Below are 17697 nucleotides of genomic sequence, written 5' to 3'. Positions count from 1 at the left end.
AGGACTCGGGGCGGCTTACAAATACAACACGAACATACAATAACATCAACTACCGAATAATGCGCAAATGAAAATTAAAAAGGCATAAAATAAAGTCACAATCATTAATTGAACACAAGTTAAAACAGAGCAATGAAATCATAAAATGAACTGGGCAAAAGTGCGCTAAGTGAAACTTGTAAACATGGAGGAAGTTAAAAGTGCTAAAAGTGCTAAGGATGCAGCAATGAGAGTGTCAAGGCAACCTAAGTTTCTTCAGACATCATTGTTTAGGGCAGGGGTCCCCAAACTAAGGTCCGTGGGCCGGATGCGGCCCTCCAAGATCATTTACATGGCCCCTGTCCTAAACTTTAGACTAAGTCTTAAATGACTTGAAGGCACACAACAACAAAAATCCTAATTTTGGACTATTTTCTCATAGTCCATCCCCTAACAGTCTGAGGGACCGTGAAGCAACCCTCCACTTAAAAAGTTTGAGGACCCCTGGTTTAGTGTATCTGACAAGAAAAGCAAACAAGGAAAATACACAAGGAAATCTCATAAGACTGGAGTGAGGAAATGGAGGCCCCTGGATCAAATCTGGCCTTTTCAGCAATGTAGTGCCATTTGCCCGCCTCCACCCGAATGCTGCCAACCTCAGAAATGAAGCCTGTTCCATGCCTGTGCCAATAAAGGGGAAGATCTACGTTTTACTAAAACCATAGATCTAAATGAGGCAAGGCTACAGGCTGTCTGTTGAGATGAATGAGCTGAAGCCAACTGCTGCAGACACTTTGGAAATGCCGAAACTATATCGCCAGCCAGATGTGAATGCACATTGAAAGATAGAAATCACCCATATACTAATGAGAAAGAATCATATTGCATCCACACCAAATTACAAATCACCAACAAACATACTTAGCACCTTCCTCTAAACCACAAAGAGACATTTATTTATTATTTCTTTATTTATTTCAATTATTTATACCCCGCCCTTCTCACCCGAGGGGACTCAGGGCGGCTTACAAGTGGCAATTGATGCCGTTACACTGATATACAATAAACTAAAACGATTAAAACAGTTAAAACAGACATGAAAGTGTTTGAGGCTTACCTTCCAACAAATCCGAAGCGGACCCTAAACAGTACTCCATCACTAACTGCAAAGGATAGAAAGAAACACCGTCATTAAAGAGGTGGGGTGCAGGTGGCTAAAAGATGGAGCATATTTAAATAACATATCGATGCAAAATAATTCAATACAAAGACTTTAAAGCTCAAAACTACAATTCCCAAGACTGCTTGAAAAGACAGCCGTGATTTTAAGTAATTCACATCCAAGAAGGTTAGCAACTCAGTTCATCAAGAGCTTGCAGAGATACAAAAAATGGGAATTGTGGTTTCTGGTCAGTACCTCTCGCATCCACATGAGGGGAGGCATGTTTAGTAATATTTAGAGCTGTTCTGACTTTTCCATGGCAATTTCCATTTCAGATCTGTCCTTCACAAATAGCACCACGCAATTGAATGTGAATCATCGCTCAGAATCATTACTGCGGCTCGTTTTAGCCTTGACGCTGCTTAACTTGAATAGTTTTAACAAGAAGGAGCAGCACCTGATTTTGGTTCAGCTCTAACATCTCAAAAGACAAAAATGACAAGACATTGAATTCTGCTCAAAACTCACCCAGGCAGTATGTTCTTTTAAGTAACAACCCTTGTATTCTATGGTGTTGGGGTGCTTCAACTGTCGTAGAAACTTGACTTCCTTGATAATATCCTGCCATTTCTGTTTTTAAAAAAGGCAAAGGAATGCAGTTTACTATCCCACCATGCATTGTCTAGATTTCCACATAGGAACACAAGGAAAATACAGTGTTTCTAGAGCAGGATAAGATCAGAACCATTTTTCTTTCTGTCATCGCACACAGAGTATTCCATCTGGACAAACCTAGATTTGAGAACCCAGGAAGCCAGCGCACTACTAAATCACTCAGTAAATAGTAACACCCGTATCTCAAGGCAGTAGCAAGCTTTGGTGACAGTGCTATTATTCATTATTAACATTGCTATTCCACCTTTCTGCTAAAAAGAACACTCAAGTGGGCTAACTATCATTAAAACAGACTGGGGGCTAATTAAAAAGAGGCAAGACAAATTAAAACAGATTATTCTATAATCTGGAATGGATGGAGATGCTCTAAGAGCAAAAATGTGACTATATGGCCCGTTACATTCACGGAATTAGGAGCAGAAAATCAACTCTTATTTGAAAACATCAAGCTGGGGAAGAGTATAAATCAAAAGGAAAAATAATATAATACTGTCTAATCTCTGGGAGTATTAAAGAATGCTCACAAATCTTCCTGCTTCTGAAGAAGAGGGTTAAATAGCAGGATGCAGAAGATCATAGCAGTTTCCCATACAAGGCTGTGCAGAAAGCAGTCACACACAAACTAGGACTGGAGCAATAGGACTAAAAAGGGACAAGACCATTCTGGTTTAGTAACCAGAAAAATCCATACTGGATGAGCTTGTTCCCACTAGCATATCTCCAGCTAACCTATCCAAAGCATAGGAGCATAAGGATGAAGGCAAAAAGAGAACCCTGTTAATGCTCAGTGCGCATTAAAGGAATTGTTGGGTGAGGGTTTAGTAATAGCAATGGTGTGTTTGTATGTGTGGGAGGAAATATACAGGGCCTGAGGAAAGTGGGGGATTAACTGCTAGGATGTTTGGAAAGGTTAAAAAATGTGGATTTCGAATGTTGTTACCAGCGTCCACTTCTGGGTCTCATGGGGGTTTTTGTTGAGCACTTTGCAGCATATAAAAATCACTCATACACTCATGCAGCCAGTAATTCCGTGTCTATATTTTCATTTTGCTCCACAAACGAGCAAATGCTGCATCAGTTGTACATTGTTAAAAGCAGGGATTACAGAACTGAACGCCCTGCCTTGATGCTTCAACGCAAAGGAAACAATGGCTGGGCCAGTGGAGGTTCACAAGTGTGCCATGTTTGGTCCTCCTTACCTCATTTGTTTGCTTGCCGCTGTAGGACATCTTCTTGATTGCCACCACTTCATTGGTGCGGGCGTTGGTGGCCTGGGAAGTGGAGGAGAAAGGACATTTAACAGATTTTCTCAGCAAACAAGCCACACCATTTGGGAGAAATGGTTCCTTAGAAACAGTAATTAGGCCCCACGTTGAATTTCATACCATCGACACAAGTCCTGCCATTAATCTAGCCCAAATACTGCCTGTGTCTGCTAAACACTCTGGCCCCTTAATGCTAATCCCTCACAATGCGGGAGTTAAGCGTGAAGAGCAACAATACTTGTCCAAGCCTGAAATGTATGATTTTGGAGTCAAATATTAAGCTTGAAATCAACAGCCCCAAAATGAGGATGGGAAGATACGGCTCCTGAGAAGCTGCTGCATTACAACTCCAATCTCCCCAAATTATTGACTGCACCCGATCGGAAAAACAGTCTGATAATGTCTGGAGAGCCACGTGTCCTGCAATGGTAGTATCTCATAAATGGGGTAAATGTCCCCCCAAAGTCAACAGTTGGACCTCAGTGCCCATTCGGACACCACATCTTACACAATGCTCCAGTAATATCCTCACCATTCAGCCTGGAGCTCCAGGCTTTACAGGACCAAATGAAATCTTGCCAACCTACGAAAGGTGCAATCTCTTTCTGTCCTCATAACAACCTAGGCATGGATGCTAAACCACTGTCATCGCTTGGAAAGCTTTCGTTGTGCCACAGAGAGTAAAATGCCTGAATCTTATTGTCAACCTCCTAACAATATTCTGCCCCTGCTGTTTGGTCTCCCCTCCCCGCTAGCACTGGTTATGTTTAATATGATTTGGATGTGTTGTAACCTTTCCCCCCCTTGTTATGATTCCCGCTGACACCCAACCTAACACTTCGGGTGGGAATGTAATGAAATTTGTACCTCTTTCTTAAAAGTGCTATTTATAGGCTGCAGTGACTCACTGGTTTTGTATTATTCTATTAATAAAAACCAAGGCCTCCCAGTGCACTTTCGAAGGTGCCAGTAAAATCTGGTGATCTTTTTCCACCCCGTGGGCCGAACATGAGTGATGTACCCGAAAGCTGGCCCAAGGTGTGGCGAGAGCCCGCTCAGTGCGCTCTCCACCAAGAGCGCTGGGAGGAGAACCATTTCCCCGCAGAAAGCTTTTCCATGGGGCTGTCTGGTGGAGCTTTAAATGATTAAAGCAGCAGGGCTCTACTTTCCTTGAAGGACTAATCCACAGCCTGAGACACCGCACGGTTAAATAACATGCTCATCAAACAGACTGTAAGTAATGCTGTGCAGCAGGCTGCTTTCAGCGGCCCTGCCTCTTTTTCGAGGAGGACTACATCATTTCTGCAAAGCAGAGGAACTAATAAGTTCAATCTACTTCATTGCTAAAACTGGGTCACCTCCTTTAGTTAGCACACAAGCAGCCATCTTTGGCAGCCAATCGCATCCCAAACAGTGACATGAAATACTCTTTAAACTGTCAATGTTTATTAATTTAATGAGGAGTCACAGGGGGTCCCTGATCCAAGACTTGTCTTGGCCCCAGACTCACTCTGGAGCCTTGGGCAAGGTATACTTTCCCAGACAGAGCACCCCCATAACCAGCAGCCTCCATCCTCAGTTGTTACTCAGCTTTAAGGCGGAGGATATCGCTAAGACATGACACATGCAGAGTAGAAGAGTGGTGTGGATGCTAGTCAGAAGGAGATGGTTTCAGCCCTTTTTGGTGGGCATTTGGAATAAAAGATAGAATACAAATTTAGCAGTTAGTATGGGTCTGGGGACTTGCTTCTCTCTTGTCAAATTACAAAAGAAAAGTCATTTAAGGAGTAAGCATACCCAGGAAAAAGTGAAAGAGGGACATTTTTTAATCTATATCTGTCTATATACTTCCACCCACTATTTTCCCCAAAGAGATCAAATCTGTCACTTTGCAGCAGAGAAACCCTGGCTGGAAATCCCAGATTGCGTTTGATGCCAATTCTTTGCCCTCTAACCTTCTGGTGTTGTTTCCCAAATCAGCGACAACAATAATTCAGAAACGACATGCATTTTCTTTACGCATATAACGATGCCATATTGGAATGGTGGGAGGAAAGAGGGGGAAAGGGTCAAACTGCTTTCAGGAACAATGGCAAGTGTTTTTCTCAAGATTATTATGACAAAGATGTCTTCTGACTCCCTCCTTCAGAGTAGAATTTGAAAGCAGAAAGGACTTACAAAGTAAACGGCTCCAAAGCTCCCATGTCCAATTTCATGTAAACCCACAAACAGTTCCTGAGGATCATCTTTGTAGAACAGGTCGGCTATATCCGGGTCCTTTGGCACCCCTTTGCGCATGGTGAACAGTATTAGGACCTTGTTCCCACCTCAAATTCCCAAGCGGCTTCTTCCTTCATTGACAATGGGATTTGCAGGTAACAAATCAAAACCTTTACAGAGAAAGAAGGAAAGAAGTGGACAATTAACTAATTAAGTTTTTCTGTCACTGACAATCATTCTTATATAGAGAGATTCAAACAAATAACTTGAGGCTTTCCGTTTTCTTAAAGAGTGCTATTTAACAGCTACGTAAATAAAGTTGTTCCCAGGACTTTGGTTCAATTTAATTTGAAATATTTCTGTTCTGCCTTTCTCTTTGGCAAGAGGCACTGAGGATGAGTTGAAATAAAAAGATATTAAAGGCACAAAGGGTAAAAACAAATAAGCAGGAAGAATGATATGAAAAAGGTACTGTGCTGCAACTGCCATTCTTTTAAAATCCCGCATAGCGACCCCATGGGAAAAGAGCTCATCTCCCCATTTCATCCACTGGGTTGGAACATTTACTGGGCAGCTGGAGAGAGCTGTGGGGACTGAAGCTGTAGAGACAGCAATGATGTTACCTGCACACTCCCCAAGGGCTAACATGCCTCAGTTGTGGCTCCAACTGCTGCTCTTCCTATGGCCTCAATTAGTGAGGAGTAATACTGCGTAAAGGCCCTTCAAGAAGCAAAGGCTTCACAGCTACGAGGCACAGGTATACCCCAGTTAACAAAGCAGGTTGCTCCTTTAACAGAGGCAGAAACGTCAGGGAAAGAATGGGAAACAGAAATGGGGACAGCAGGCTTTGTAATGATGTATTTTTATGGTCCCTATCACTGTAAAGTTGGGAAAGTGGCATTTGAGCATACCTTGGTAACTGCGACATTAACCATATTCTATGGCTCAAACTCATTTCGACAGAAACAATGGGGATTCCTCTTCGTTGTGTCCCCAAGCTTCTAAAGACGGTTATCTTCTGACCTATGGAGATGGACAGAGTAGCAAGAATTAAACAAAGCAACAGATTATACAAATGAGTAGTTAGTTGACGCACTTTGTGGCCATGGATGACTTCTGACCCAACAACGGACACCACCACTAATCTAGCTGTCTTCACTTGCCCTCCACCCAATACAGCAGAGCTTGATATGTCTACAAGCAGAAGTCCTCCAGTTCAAAACCTTTCCAACAATGAGCTCTCTCTCAACTACTTCAGTCAAGCTGCCATCTTCTCAGCTCCATTTCCCATCTACTTGCTGTAAAGACAACTGAGCAAATGTTCACCCAGATTGGAACAGGTGAGTGTGTGAAGCATCATCAGCCTTATCCCTACATACACCTCTCGTTCACGGCTACTGACTCAAATCTTTCCCACAGCAAGGCCAATATTTAAAGATCCCGTTATGCATGAAGGCTTCTCTGGGTTGGTTTTGTAATGTCTAATTTGCTGGCCCACAATCAACCTGACCAAGCATCTGTTCCTATGTATAGGCTTCCCTCTGCCAAAGCGTGCCTCTGTTGCAAGTCTATTTACAAGGCAATTGTTTGGAGACTTCAAATCATCTGACAGGATGACTAAGGAGGCATCCAGATGGCATCTGCCCACACTGCTGGCTCAATGCTGAAGAGCATCCTAGGAAGCCGGAAGCCGTCCCTCCAGCCCTCTCCCTGCCCTCACTGAAGGACAGCCATCCACAACGTCCTCCTCTCATTGACACTTTTCAGAGGCAAGTTTCAACACCATTTCGAGACACGCTAAAGAACACAAATATGTCATGTAAATGGTGTGCGCGCATTAAAGACAGCATATCCAAACACTTTCAATAAGGCAAGACAGTGTTCTTGACTGGACAGCTTGTGACAACCAAGTTAGGAGAGAAAGCTTTCTCAGGTTGTGGAACATCTCACTCCATGAGATCTGTTCCTCACCCACTCACACTTTACTATTTTTTTTTTAAACAATGTGTCAAAACTGTCATGTTTTGGGATGCATTAGTCTTCCCAGGCAGATTTCCTGTTTCAATATACCATTGTTTTAAAATATTTTCACCTGCTGAGCCTACCTCCATCTGAGTCAGTTTTATGTTTTTGCATGGCACTGTGGGTTTTTTAAATTATTACAAGCCCTACTTAGCAATGTAGATCTATAGGCAGTCCCTGACTTACAAATGACTCATAGTTACAAATAGGGGTGAGACAACAGGAAGTGAGAGAAATCTACCTCCCAGAAAGGAAATTCACTCCTGAAAGGGTTGTCATGGGGTAATGATGTCTCAACTCAAGCTTCATTTTCGCAGCAAGCCACATTTTTCAAAATTCAATGATCACAGGGACGTAAAGTGAGATGAAATATTCTGAACAGGGGCACAGACACCAAAACAAACACCTCAGGGATGTTACCCCTTCCCTATGCCAGCCAAAGCCCCTCCTCAATGTTTAATCCTGGGTTTTCCTTAAGAAATCCCAGTGCGGTTTAATGGTTAGACTAGGACTGGCAAGGCCCAGAGTCAAAATCTCCAACCAAAGATGAAAACCTGAAGTCAGTCACCATCTTTGAAGTTAACCCACTTCACCAAATTGCTGCGGGAATAAAATGGATCATGCAAGTTGCATATTGCTCTCTGAAGGAAAGACAGGAATTATTATTTAACACAAGTGCTTCTCCTTCTATAACTGAAAGTGCATTTAGTATGTGTGTGTGTACTTTGTAAGAATCACATTGCTTATATATCCCACAGAACTCAGGGTGATTGTTTTCCTGTACAGACCTTAACACACTTATTTTCCCCACACAAAGAACAGCATACATTGCAAAATGAAAAGTGAGTGTATCATTAAACACATTGCAGTGAGCTATGTAAAAACAGGAATCAATGGCCAAAGGAGGAAACTGCAAAATTCACTCTCCCTAGTGGGCAACCACCTATTTGCTCAGGGACTAACAAGCATTCCTGTAAGACCATAAATAGGAGGAGAAGGAACAAGTGACGGGGCCTGTTACACAGTGGAATCCGAGAGGAGATCTAATGCCACTCACACACCAAAACATCACAGGAACAGCCATATTTGTAAGGACTTACTAGAAAGAAGCCTAAAACCTCCCCAAAAAAATCTACCAGAAAGTAAGGGGAGATGGCTAGCCACATCTGGAAGAGGTTTTCGCGTGCTGTTAAAAGCAGCTACACAAGAAACTACGTGATTAAAATTTCAACCTAATTTGAGCCTGAAATGAACAGGCCCTGTAAAAGCGCATAGTTCTGCCCATGACCCACTAGGCTCTTCCTACTTCTAATCAGAATCTACTGAGAGAATGGTTATGTCTGAAATGAAAATATGGAACTTGGCACAAACCCCAGTAGCATTAGGAACCCAATAATCAGCCATGATGGAAGAGTAACTCATCCACTTTCTTAAGAACCAGGCTGAAAGGTGATCTAAGCAGTCAAAGCTAACCGTGCCAATGTGAACAGTGTAGGCAACTGCAACTCATGTCCAGGTGGCATCACAATTCACTGCACTGACATGGCATGCCCTGAAACCCCCCAAATGGGTGGTGCCTACCACTCTGGTTGACCTGTGAAGTCTTACATGGTTCCCAGTGGGCAGAAGCACAGACTGCCAGTTCCTGCAGTGCAAGAGGGCTGTACTGGGGACTCCAGCAACTGATGGCAGTTCACTACAAGGACTGGTGACGTCAGCAGAAAGCCGTTCCAGGCTGCTCTCAGGAACTAGTGCATGCAGCTGGCCAGAAAGCAGCACTGCAGCTCGCTTCCTGACACACCCAGGTTGACTCAGGCGTCTGCCAAGGGATGCAAGGGGCCAAAGCAAGGTTTCACCTTGCCCTATCAAGCTGGGACAGTTCTTGAGGGACTGAGCTGCTACTCAACTATGTTCCTTACTTTGCCTTGGAAACATATTTAATCATATCCACTTGTCTTCCATTCTGCGCCCTGTCCAACCCTTTGACCTGCCAACACTGAGATTTCATAAACCTATCTTTTGAGTCTAAAATTCATCCCCCAAAGCAGGTCAGCCTATCCACAGTCAACGCAGTGGTGTACCTCAACTCTTATCCAAAAACCTCAAACCCATTTTTTTCCCTCCATGGAATGACCCTCACGTTATCCATGGATCATATAAAAATCCATAGTTTTTGCTCCAAAGCCTGTCCTCGACTTATAGGTGTTTGATTTATCCAGCAAATTCAATTCAACTCAGTTTTGTTACAATATAATGCTATGTTTTGGTAATTTTCATTAGTAATTTATATTGTTCTTCCGCTCCTAAGGAGGAACATTTTGAAAATGTATGTTAGTTGGAACAGGGACATTGTTAAACTGTCAAATATCGTCAAAAGAATCCTGACATCCATTTCCAAAGCCTCCTTGTCCTCCAAGATCCTTTACTTCCTGCTACTTACAATCCTTCTGCGCATGCTCCTGAGGGAGCATTTCTACAGCTGTTAAGTGACGTGGTGGTTAAAGCAACTGAACTGAAAATCAGAGTCAAAATGAATTAATGCACAGAAGGAGAGCCTTAGCAGTGAGTCAAGTGTGAAAAAGTTACGCCCTGCAGAAGAGAAGCAATCTCCCGAACAGCCCCATTTCGTTGGAATGTTTTAGCAATTTCCATTATTTTATATTAGCTGTTTTTTATATCCAACCTTTTGCTCCACAACTTAGATTTAAGGTAGCATACGAATTAAAATGAGTACAATGCAGCTAAAACACATACAAACGATTAATACCGAAGCAGAGTGACAATATTAAAAACAACCACAACAACAACAATAATAATTTTATTACCCGCCTCTCCCTATGACTAGAACACATTTAGAATAATCCAAAACCACTTCCTTTTCTAAATGTCTTAAGGCACTGACTCTTATACCGTCCACGCTGCCCACAATATTAAAGCAAAGAGATAGAAGGCATTTATACAGCCATGAAGACTTATGACAAAAGTTACCTGGCCATTATTTGCTCTCCAGGGGAATTTATCTACAGATTTTACACCTTCATATCTCAGCTAACGTTAAGCACTACCCCCATTCCATTGATTTCAGTAGATGAATATGTAAGTTTCCCATTAAATCCAAGTGGACAGAACTGCTTCACGTTAGCTGGACTGCACACATACAAATTATAATTCCACAATCCATATTAGCATAATGCCTTTATTAGGTCAAACAAACAGCAACAAAAATCTGGGCACATTTTAAAGATATTCAGATGTTTTCATCAGGGAGGCATGTTAGAAAACATCTTGAGACAGAAGAATGGTTGGAAGATAATATAGTTATTTTAATGACGTTCTAAGCATCAGCCCCATGGCAGCCCCCTGATTCCCCCAATTCCTATCCTTAAGACTGTGTGCTATGGACCATTTCAGAAAACTAAAGGCCTTTTTCAGGAGAGGGGGATTTAAGCTTTTAGGCCTAGGTGGCTCATTTCTTTCAGTCAGGGAGGGGGCATGATATTCCAGGTTGGAAAGTAGGGGCCGCAGGAAGCTGAAGCCAGCTGGCTTTTTGGTGGATCTACAGTTGAAAATGGCTGGAAACCACACAATTCAGACACAGAAATCTTCATATGGAGCCTTATCATGCTATTTCCCATCAGTCACCACTTCACATTGCCTTAATATTACTGAAAGAGGTCCTCCTTTTAGAAGTAGAGGATCTGCTTTTATGGGGGGAACCCTCCGCTACATTAACTACCACCCTTGCAGCTGCTCCTATCCTTGCACACAAAATATCAGGTAAGTGTTCGGCATTGTGTTCCTGCTTGTCGGCAGCTGGAAACAAAAGAGCCTGAGTCCCGGGTGAGGAGCTAACTCTTCACGCTCCACAGACCCAGTGCGGAAGAGTTTCCTTGTCGTTGCCCCATTCTGTGCCGACATATTTTACTCATAAATAAAAGGTTCATTAGATATTCAGCATAACAATTAGTACACGGAGGCATGCACACATCTCAAAAAGCAGGCAGCTAAGGTGGCCTTCCCAAACCTATGTCAAATGTCCTTGCAAATTAGTCAGACCTGTGAGATCCCTGGAGAAGATGACCAGCACACCAAGGGCCAAGCACTATAGTCTCCTTATCATCTCTTTTCTATCGTTATGCCTCACTTCTTCACACAAGCAACAAGAGAACGGAAAATAAGCCAAGAAAATCCCTTCCTGCTCCCTGGCTAACCAAAAGGAGCCGGGATGCCAAGCAAGCCCTACTTCTTTAATACGGAAAGTGTGTATTAGGACCGACAAGAACCTCACTGCTTTTGAAAGCTAATTCCAATCCCCACTGGGCTTGGAACAGAACGCGGAATGACACACGGCACAAGCAGAGAGGAATGTAAGCTGGAAAGCACATCGTCGTAACAGGCAATTTATTCCTGCGTCTTCTCCCAGAGCCTGCATTCCTTGGCTAAACCCAAAGGGTGTGGCTGCTAAACAGTATTATCAGTGCAGAGGAAAGTGTCGCATATTATGACCCCGTCCATTATAATTTTGGTAGGTTTATCCTGGGATTCCTGCAATTATCTGGACACAGAGGTCCCCTAGAAGAAGCCCAGGTGACCTTTGATCTTCACGAAGGGAACAGAAACCCAACAGGGAACACTCGGAAAGAAAGTCACACCTCCTAGCATTTCACACTACCCACTGTTACCATAACCATTACCTTTTTATGCTTATTCTTCTCCAAGAAGCTCAGAATGGCTTACACAAAACAAGATTTCAAGCCAAATACAATGCATGTACCTAGTTGTACCTGGACTCCAAACATGAGAATTCATAAAGTTACAGGTAACTTATACAACAAATGGACGTTGTGTAATGTGGGGCTGAGTCCAACTGTTAGTCCAAGCCAGTGCAGATCAATGAAATTAGATGCGGGGACCTTTGCTTAATCAGCCAATGTTGGAATGAACTCCCAACATTTTTCACCATTAACTGGCTTTTAATTCATGACTGCTTTAAATCAATGGGAGCATAAGTCAACAAAACCCATTAATAAAACGGGTCTATGCCAGTTGATGCCAAAATCTCATTTATAGGCGTTAGTGTTTTGTACAGTAGCAGCCAGGAAACCAGAAGCTTCAAGAGTATATTCAAAACATTGTAACATAAGTTTACATACATTTTAATAGCATATATGTAAGTATAATAACTGCAGACAGAATTAGGCATTTTTGATATAACTGCTGCTTGCACCATTTAGAAATGACAAGCCTAGCAGTTCTTTGCTTGACCAAGCCACGTCATTGTACAGAGGAGCCACACCTTCTAGTTTTTTTTCCAAATATTTTTAAGCAGGGACCTCTGAACTTTGCTTGAGGAAATATTTGCTATCAACCCAGTGAATTTCAAGGAATGCCAGCAATGGTTTCAGATATCAGCTTTCAGTCTTTCAGATTTTTTGTACCAAGCCAAGATCTTGATGATGCAGTAATAAGAACTATGTGCATTTAGGATTTTAACATCCCAAGGGAGAGAAAAACAAACAGCCAGGAGAGACAATAAATACAGATCTTTTAATAGGGTCATCCTATTCCATAGTCCATAATTCAGAAATTCTGTTTTGGAAACCATACATTGCAGATCAAACATGATACTTAAAAAGTCCATTAAATTATCAGCAACAAGTGAGAGTAATCAAATCATGAACCTTTAAAGATAATGTGCATATCATGTGAATAAAAACATTATATTGCATTTTACTCTATTCTGTAGGCTCATCACTGTATTCTAACATACTTAATAAAATATTTATCCCATGATTTAGTGTTTTATTTATCTTGGATGCTAAATTGTCAACTCATGTTATATTTACCCACCGAAAAGGCAGTATATATTGAAAAGCAATTACGTTTCTCCATACCCATTGTATCCTCCTGAATGAATATACACAAAACAAACAGAAAAATGCAAAGAGAAACATTTTATCATATATTGTGAGGTTTACAAACAGTTGTATTCAGCAAGCATTCTCTCTAAGCAAAAGGAATGGTCTATTTTGCTCTCCATATTGTGATAGGTCTTCAGTTTTCTATCAGCACCAGCCAGCATTACAAATACAGAAGGATGATACAGTCTAACACTATCTGGAGGGGTTTACATTCCCCAGCCTGACTCTCAAAGAATCTACTAATCTAGTTAAGCAATCACAAAATGAATTGATTTAAACCATAGTGGGAATCATGAGGTTCTCCAGATCTTGCTGGATTGCACTGTCTATCAGATCTTTTGGCATAGTCCATGCTAGATAGAATGCTATGAGTTGAGGTTCAACAACATCCAAAGGCCTGTATTATTTCCCTCCCTGATATAAACCATAGCCATGCTGAGTGTGTCATCTGAAGAGAAACGCACATAACATATGTGCCCTTTATGGGGCATAAAATGGTCCACTACCACAGTTACTGGCCACATTCATCCCACAGACTTTAGTTTAACAGCCATGCCCTCTCTGACAAAGAACTGCGAACTGTAGCTGCATAAAAGGATAGCAAAGGGTCTCTTTAAAGAATGTTTGCCAATGTTTGCAGCCCAGTAAGACATCAATACAGATGCATCGTACAGGTGCTCCCTTGACAGGTCAAGACAGCAGGGCTTTCCAACTTGATACTATCCACACCTCAGGGATAGATCCCATGTGCGTAACAAGAGCAAGATGTGACTGAAGGTAGCCCGTTTATGAAAACGCAGGGCAAACAAAAGAAAGCACCACAGACAGTGGGAAGAACTGGGAGCACAATACTGGAAATTCCTTCTTGACAACTGGAAGGCAGTGTATAACAGGAGAATTAATGTGAGTTACTCATGCACACAGTTGAACTTTACAATTCACTATAACTGCGGAAGAAAAAAGACCTGGGGTCAATGCAGTCAGCTCTCTGGAAGCATCTGGGCTCAGGAAAAAAATCACAGAGCGAATACAGTATTCAGCCTCTAGTCTAAGAGGAATATGCCATTCCATGATGCCCTTGACCAGAGCCAGTCCAGTAGTTTACCTTAGGCGAGGTAGAGGGCAAAACGAAGACCACGGACACCACAAATCCATTAACTTATAAGCTCATCATGAAGCCATGAAAGGAGCCACTATTTTCTTCTAAAAGCTATAAAACACCCAGAATTCAAGGAACTATAACAAGTTGTTCCCTCCCTTCTCAAGCTTGTTCTTTTCCTGTCCCTGCTCATTTACTATGTTCTGCTTACCACCCTATTTAAGCATTGGATTTAGAAAATAAACTCAGCTTGCCTTGCTGAAGTTCAGCACGAGCTCAGCCTCTCAGATCTCTCTCAACCCAAATGTGTGAAAGTCCAATCTAACCTTTCCCTCCCAATCTCAAAAAGCTTGCTGCATCTACTGTACCCCCACTGCAACAACCAAATCAAAAGCAAACCAATCACCCTATACACTCGTGTATAAATTGAGAAATTTTATTCAAAAAGCAACTTTAAAATCCTGGGTCAACTTATATATGGGTCAATGTGGGTATTGTACCTCAATTTTTATCAACTGTACCTCAAAAAAGGAACCATCCCCTTCTCTGAGTACAGTGGCAAAAGGCAAGAGCATATGGTGTATATGTGAGATGGAACCAAAGCATCCTGTTCCATGCATGTCTATGGCAATTGACTTCTTAGAGATGGCAACCACAAAAAATTCAGTGCTTTAGAGTATTGGCCACAATTAAGGATTTGGTGAAAACCAATTTGGACGTACTTTTGAAAACGGCTGCCATAGATGTGAACAGATGGCAATCCCTACAGCTATCATTGTCAGACTGAGCAAATGTGATCAAAATGAAAGCATCCTCTTTCCTGGTATATTTTTACAAAAACTCAATATTTTGCCCACAGACTCTTGAGGAGATTCCTACGCAGTCTAAAAACTGTATATAGTCTACCCCAATTTGACAACTGTATGTTCATGAAGAAGCTTCTGTTTTTCTCTTTATCATCTAGATTCTCTCCTTCCCTTAAACTCTATGTTGATCCCAAAGAAACAATTCCAGTTCAGGTTTATTTCAACTTTTATTGACAGATCTTCCTGGGGAAATTACTACTCTGACAGCCATGTGTTGTATGTACAACATGTTCAATCTGGGGGCAAACAGAATTGCCTTATCTGCTTTCATAATCCGAGACATAACTGTCTTATAGAGAGAAGTAAAATGCCAGAGAAGAAAAGCAACAACTCTAACATTTATAGATTCAGGTATTCGTTCAGTCTTAACCTTCCCTGCTCCCAGATGCATTAAGCTTTTGAAAGAACTAAAAATTAACTATTGTGTTACACAGAATCTTTCCAGAAAGATGTATGCGCCAAAACGAGATCGATGTCGAGGCTCTTGGAACAAACAGGAAAGCTATTAGTTGCCTAGAAGACTGCTTTTAAAGTAAATAAAAATCACCACAAGGCATCAGAATCAGATTTACTAAAGGAAAAGTTCACTCATATCCTCACTTTGGCCCTGTTTGACGATTACCCCATTCTGGAATATGATATTTCAAGACACCAAGTTAATGTAAGTTGCATTTACTGGTCCAGGGCAGTCCTTTTTGAGTAGCAAAGAGTAATGTCCTTCCCAAATTGCCTAACAATTGCCATTACACAAACAGTTGCTAAACATTTGCACGTGTAAAACTATGCTTCATATCACTAATATCTTCTGGAGACAAGAGGAAAACGCAAGACAAAATTATACTGTAAGTTTTAAGACTGAAACTTTCCATGATGACAACCCTAAAAACCATGACAAAAACAGTCTTTCTGGCCAATGGTTTCAACCCACAGAGAAAGATAGTAAATTACCTAGGCCAGTCAAAGTCTGAGAAAGCGGCATGCAGAGATACAGAGCATGTGCTGTTTGTGGTGGGATCAGCTCTAGACAGACATGAAGAAAAGAAAGTGAAACAGCTGGGCCTGTCTATGTGGTACACAGAAGCGCAATACAGCTTTGGAGGAAGGCAAACTAGTGAACCCATGGAGGAAGAGTCAGTACTGCAGCTAATGCAGTGTGACTCATATATGGATATAAACAGAAGAGCTCTTCTCAATCAAACCAAAGGCCTACCTAGTTCAGCATGCTGTTCTCACCAGAGCCAAACAAATGTGTGTGTGCATGCATTCCATTTATGAACTGCTTGATACTTAAAAAAAACATTCCCAATACAAACCTCAGAAATATCCATCTATTTATATTCTTAATTTTCCTAGCAAGGTAAAGCTAACAGGTTCAGAATTATCTGCACTCTTTCCCACCTGACCTTTTTCATATACAGTAGAGTCTCACTTATCCAACATAAACGGGCCGGCAGAACGTTGGATAAGCAAATATGTTGGATAATAAGGAGAGATTAAAGAGAAGCCTATTAAACATCAAATTAAGTTATGATTTTACAAATTAAGCATCAAAACATCATGTAATACAACAAATCTGGCAGAAAAAGTAGTTCAATAGGCAGTAATGCTACGTAGTAATTACCGTATTTACGAATTTCGCACCAAAATATCATGATATATTGAAAACATTGGCTACAAAAATGCGTTGGATAATCCAGAACGTTGGATAAGCAAGTGTTGGATAAGTGAGACTCTACTGTACTGGCATTACACCGAACATTCTTCAGTCTTCCCATACAGAGAAAATCGGAGGGACAACTGCATATTTTTGTTCCGCAACTGAGCAGCCACATAGTGTCCAACTATTCAAGTGAAAACTTCTACTAGAACCCACTAGCCAGCAACATACATACAGAGAGCTCATACATAGAGCAACGGCCCTTATCCACTGGTTGTGTGCACACTCTGGTCTTCACAGATACAACGCCTCAGAGACAAAAGGCCAAAACAAGGGTTCATCTGGGAAAATTCATACAATTTATAAAAACTTGGTTTCAAACTGGAGTAAACAACAAGCAACAACAAGCAAGATTACGATTTGGGAAAGAAATGGGACAAGCAGTACCACAAGATACAGAAGGGACATCCACCTTAAAGTTACAGAATTAAAAACTGTGATCAGAATCCCCAAGAAGCCTTAAAAATCATGGGGACTAGAAACTTGTCCGACCTCTTTAACAGGAGTAAAACAAACAAACTAATGTGTTGTCGAACAAACTAATCTTGTTAAAGTCAAGAAACCCTGATAGAGATCCTGTGTACAAAGAAAGCTCCCTCAGTGTGATCCTCCTAGGCAAGAAAACTGAACAGGTAGAAGGCCAGGTCATGTGTCAAAGCAGGAGCGGAAACACAGGAGTGGATGCAGAGACCTTGTCTTTCAGAGCCAGGAAGTAAGCAGTAGCTACACTCACATCACACTTCTCGGCCCATGGGCAAAGATCCAAAGGAA

General features: G+C 41.7%; 1 protein-coding gene across 4 annotated transcripts in view; it reads right to left on the bottom strand.

Annotated features, from left to right (window-relative positions):
* taok3 (TAO kinase 3) overlaps positions 1 to 17697 on the bottom strand; it is a 70854-nt gene that overhangs the window by 45844 nt on the left and 7313 nt on the right. For 3 of the 4 annotated variants that reach the window (XM_062958605.1, XM_062958609.1, XM_062958606.1), the window contains exons 2-6: positions 6213 to 6324; positions 5260 to 5471; positions 3016 to 3087; positions 1670 to 1771; positions 1097 to 1142 (exon numbers count right to left, since the gene is read on the bottom strand). In XM_062958605.1, the coding sequence (XP_062814675.1) occupies positions 1097 to 1142; positions 1670 to 1771; positions 3016 to 3087; positions 5260 to 5379 (340 nt within the window). In that variant the 5' untranslated portion in view covers positions 5380 to 5471; positions 6213 to 6324. Of the gene's footprint in view, positions 1 to 1096; positions 1143 to 1669; positions 1772 to 3015; positions 3088 to 5259; positions 5472 to 6212; positions 6325 to 8694; positions 8826 to 17697 lie in introns of those variants that run through there. The other variant, XM_062958607.1, reaches the window with a different exon arrangement.

The sequence above is a fragment of the Anolis carolinensis genome, chromosome X, assembly GCF_035594765.1.
Source record: "Anolis carolinensis isolate JA03-04 chromosome X, rAnoCar3.1.pri, whole genome shotgun sequence".
NCBI lineage: Eukaryota > Metazoa > Chordata > Lepidosauria > Squamata > Dactyloidae > Anolis > Anolis carolinensis.
The sequence above is the reverse complement of the archived record's forward strand: the minus strand, read 5'-3'. Positions and strand labels throughout refer to the sequence as shown.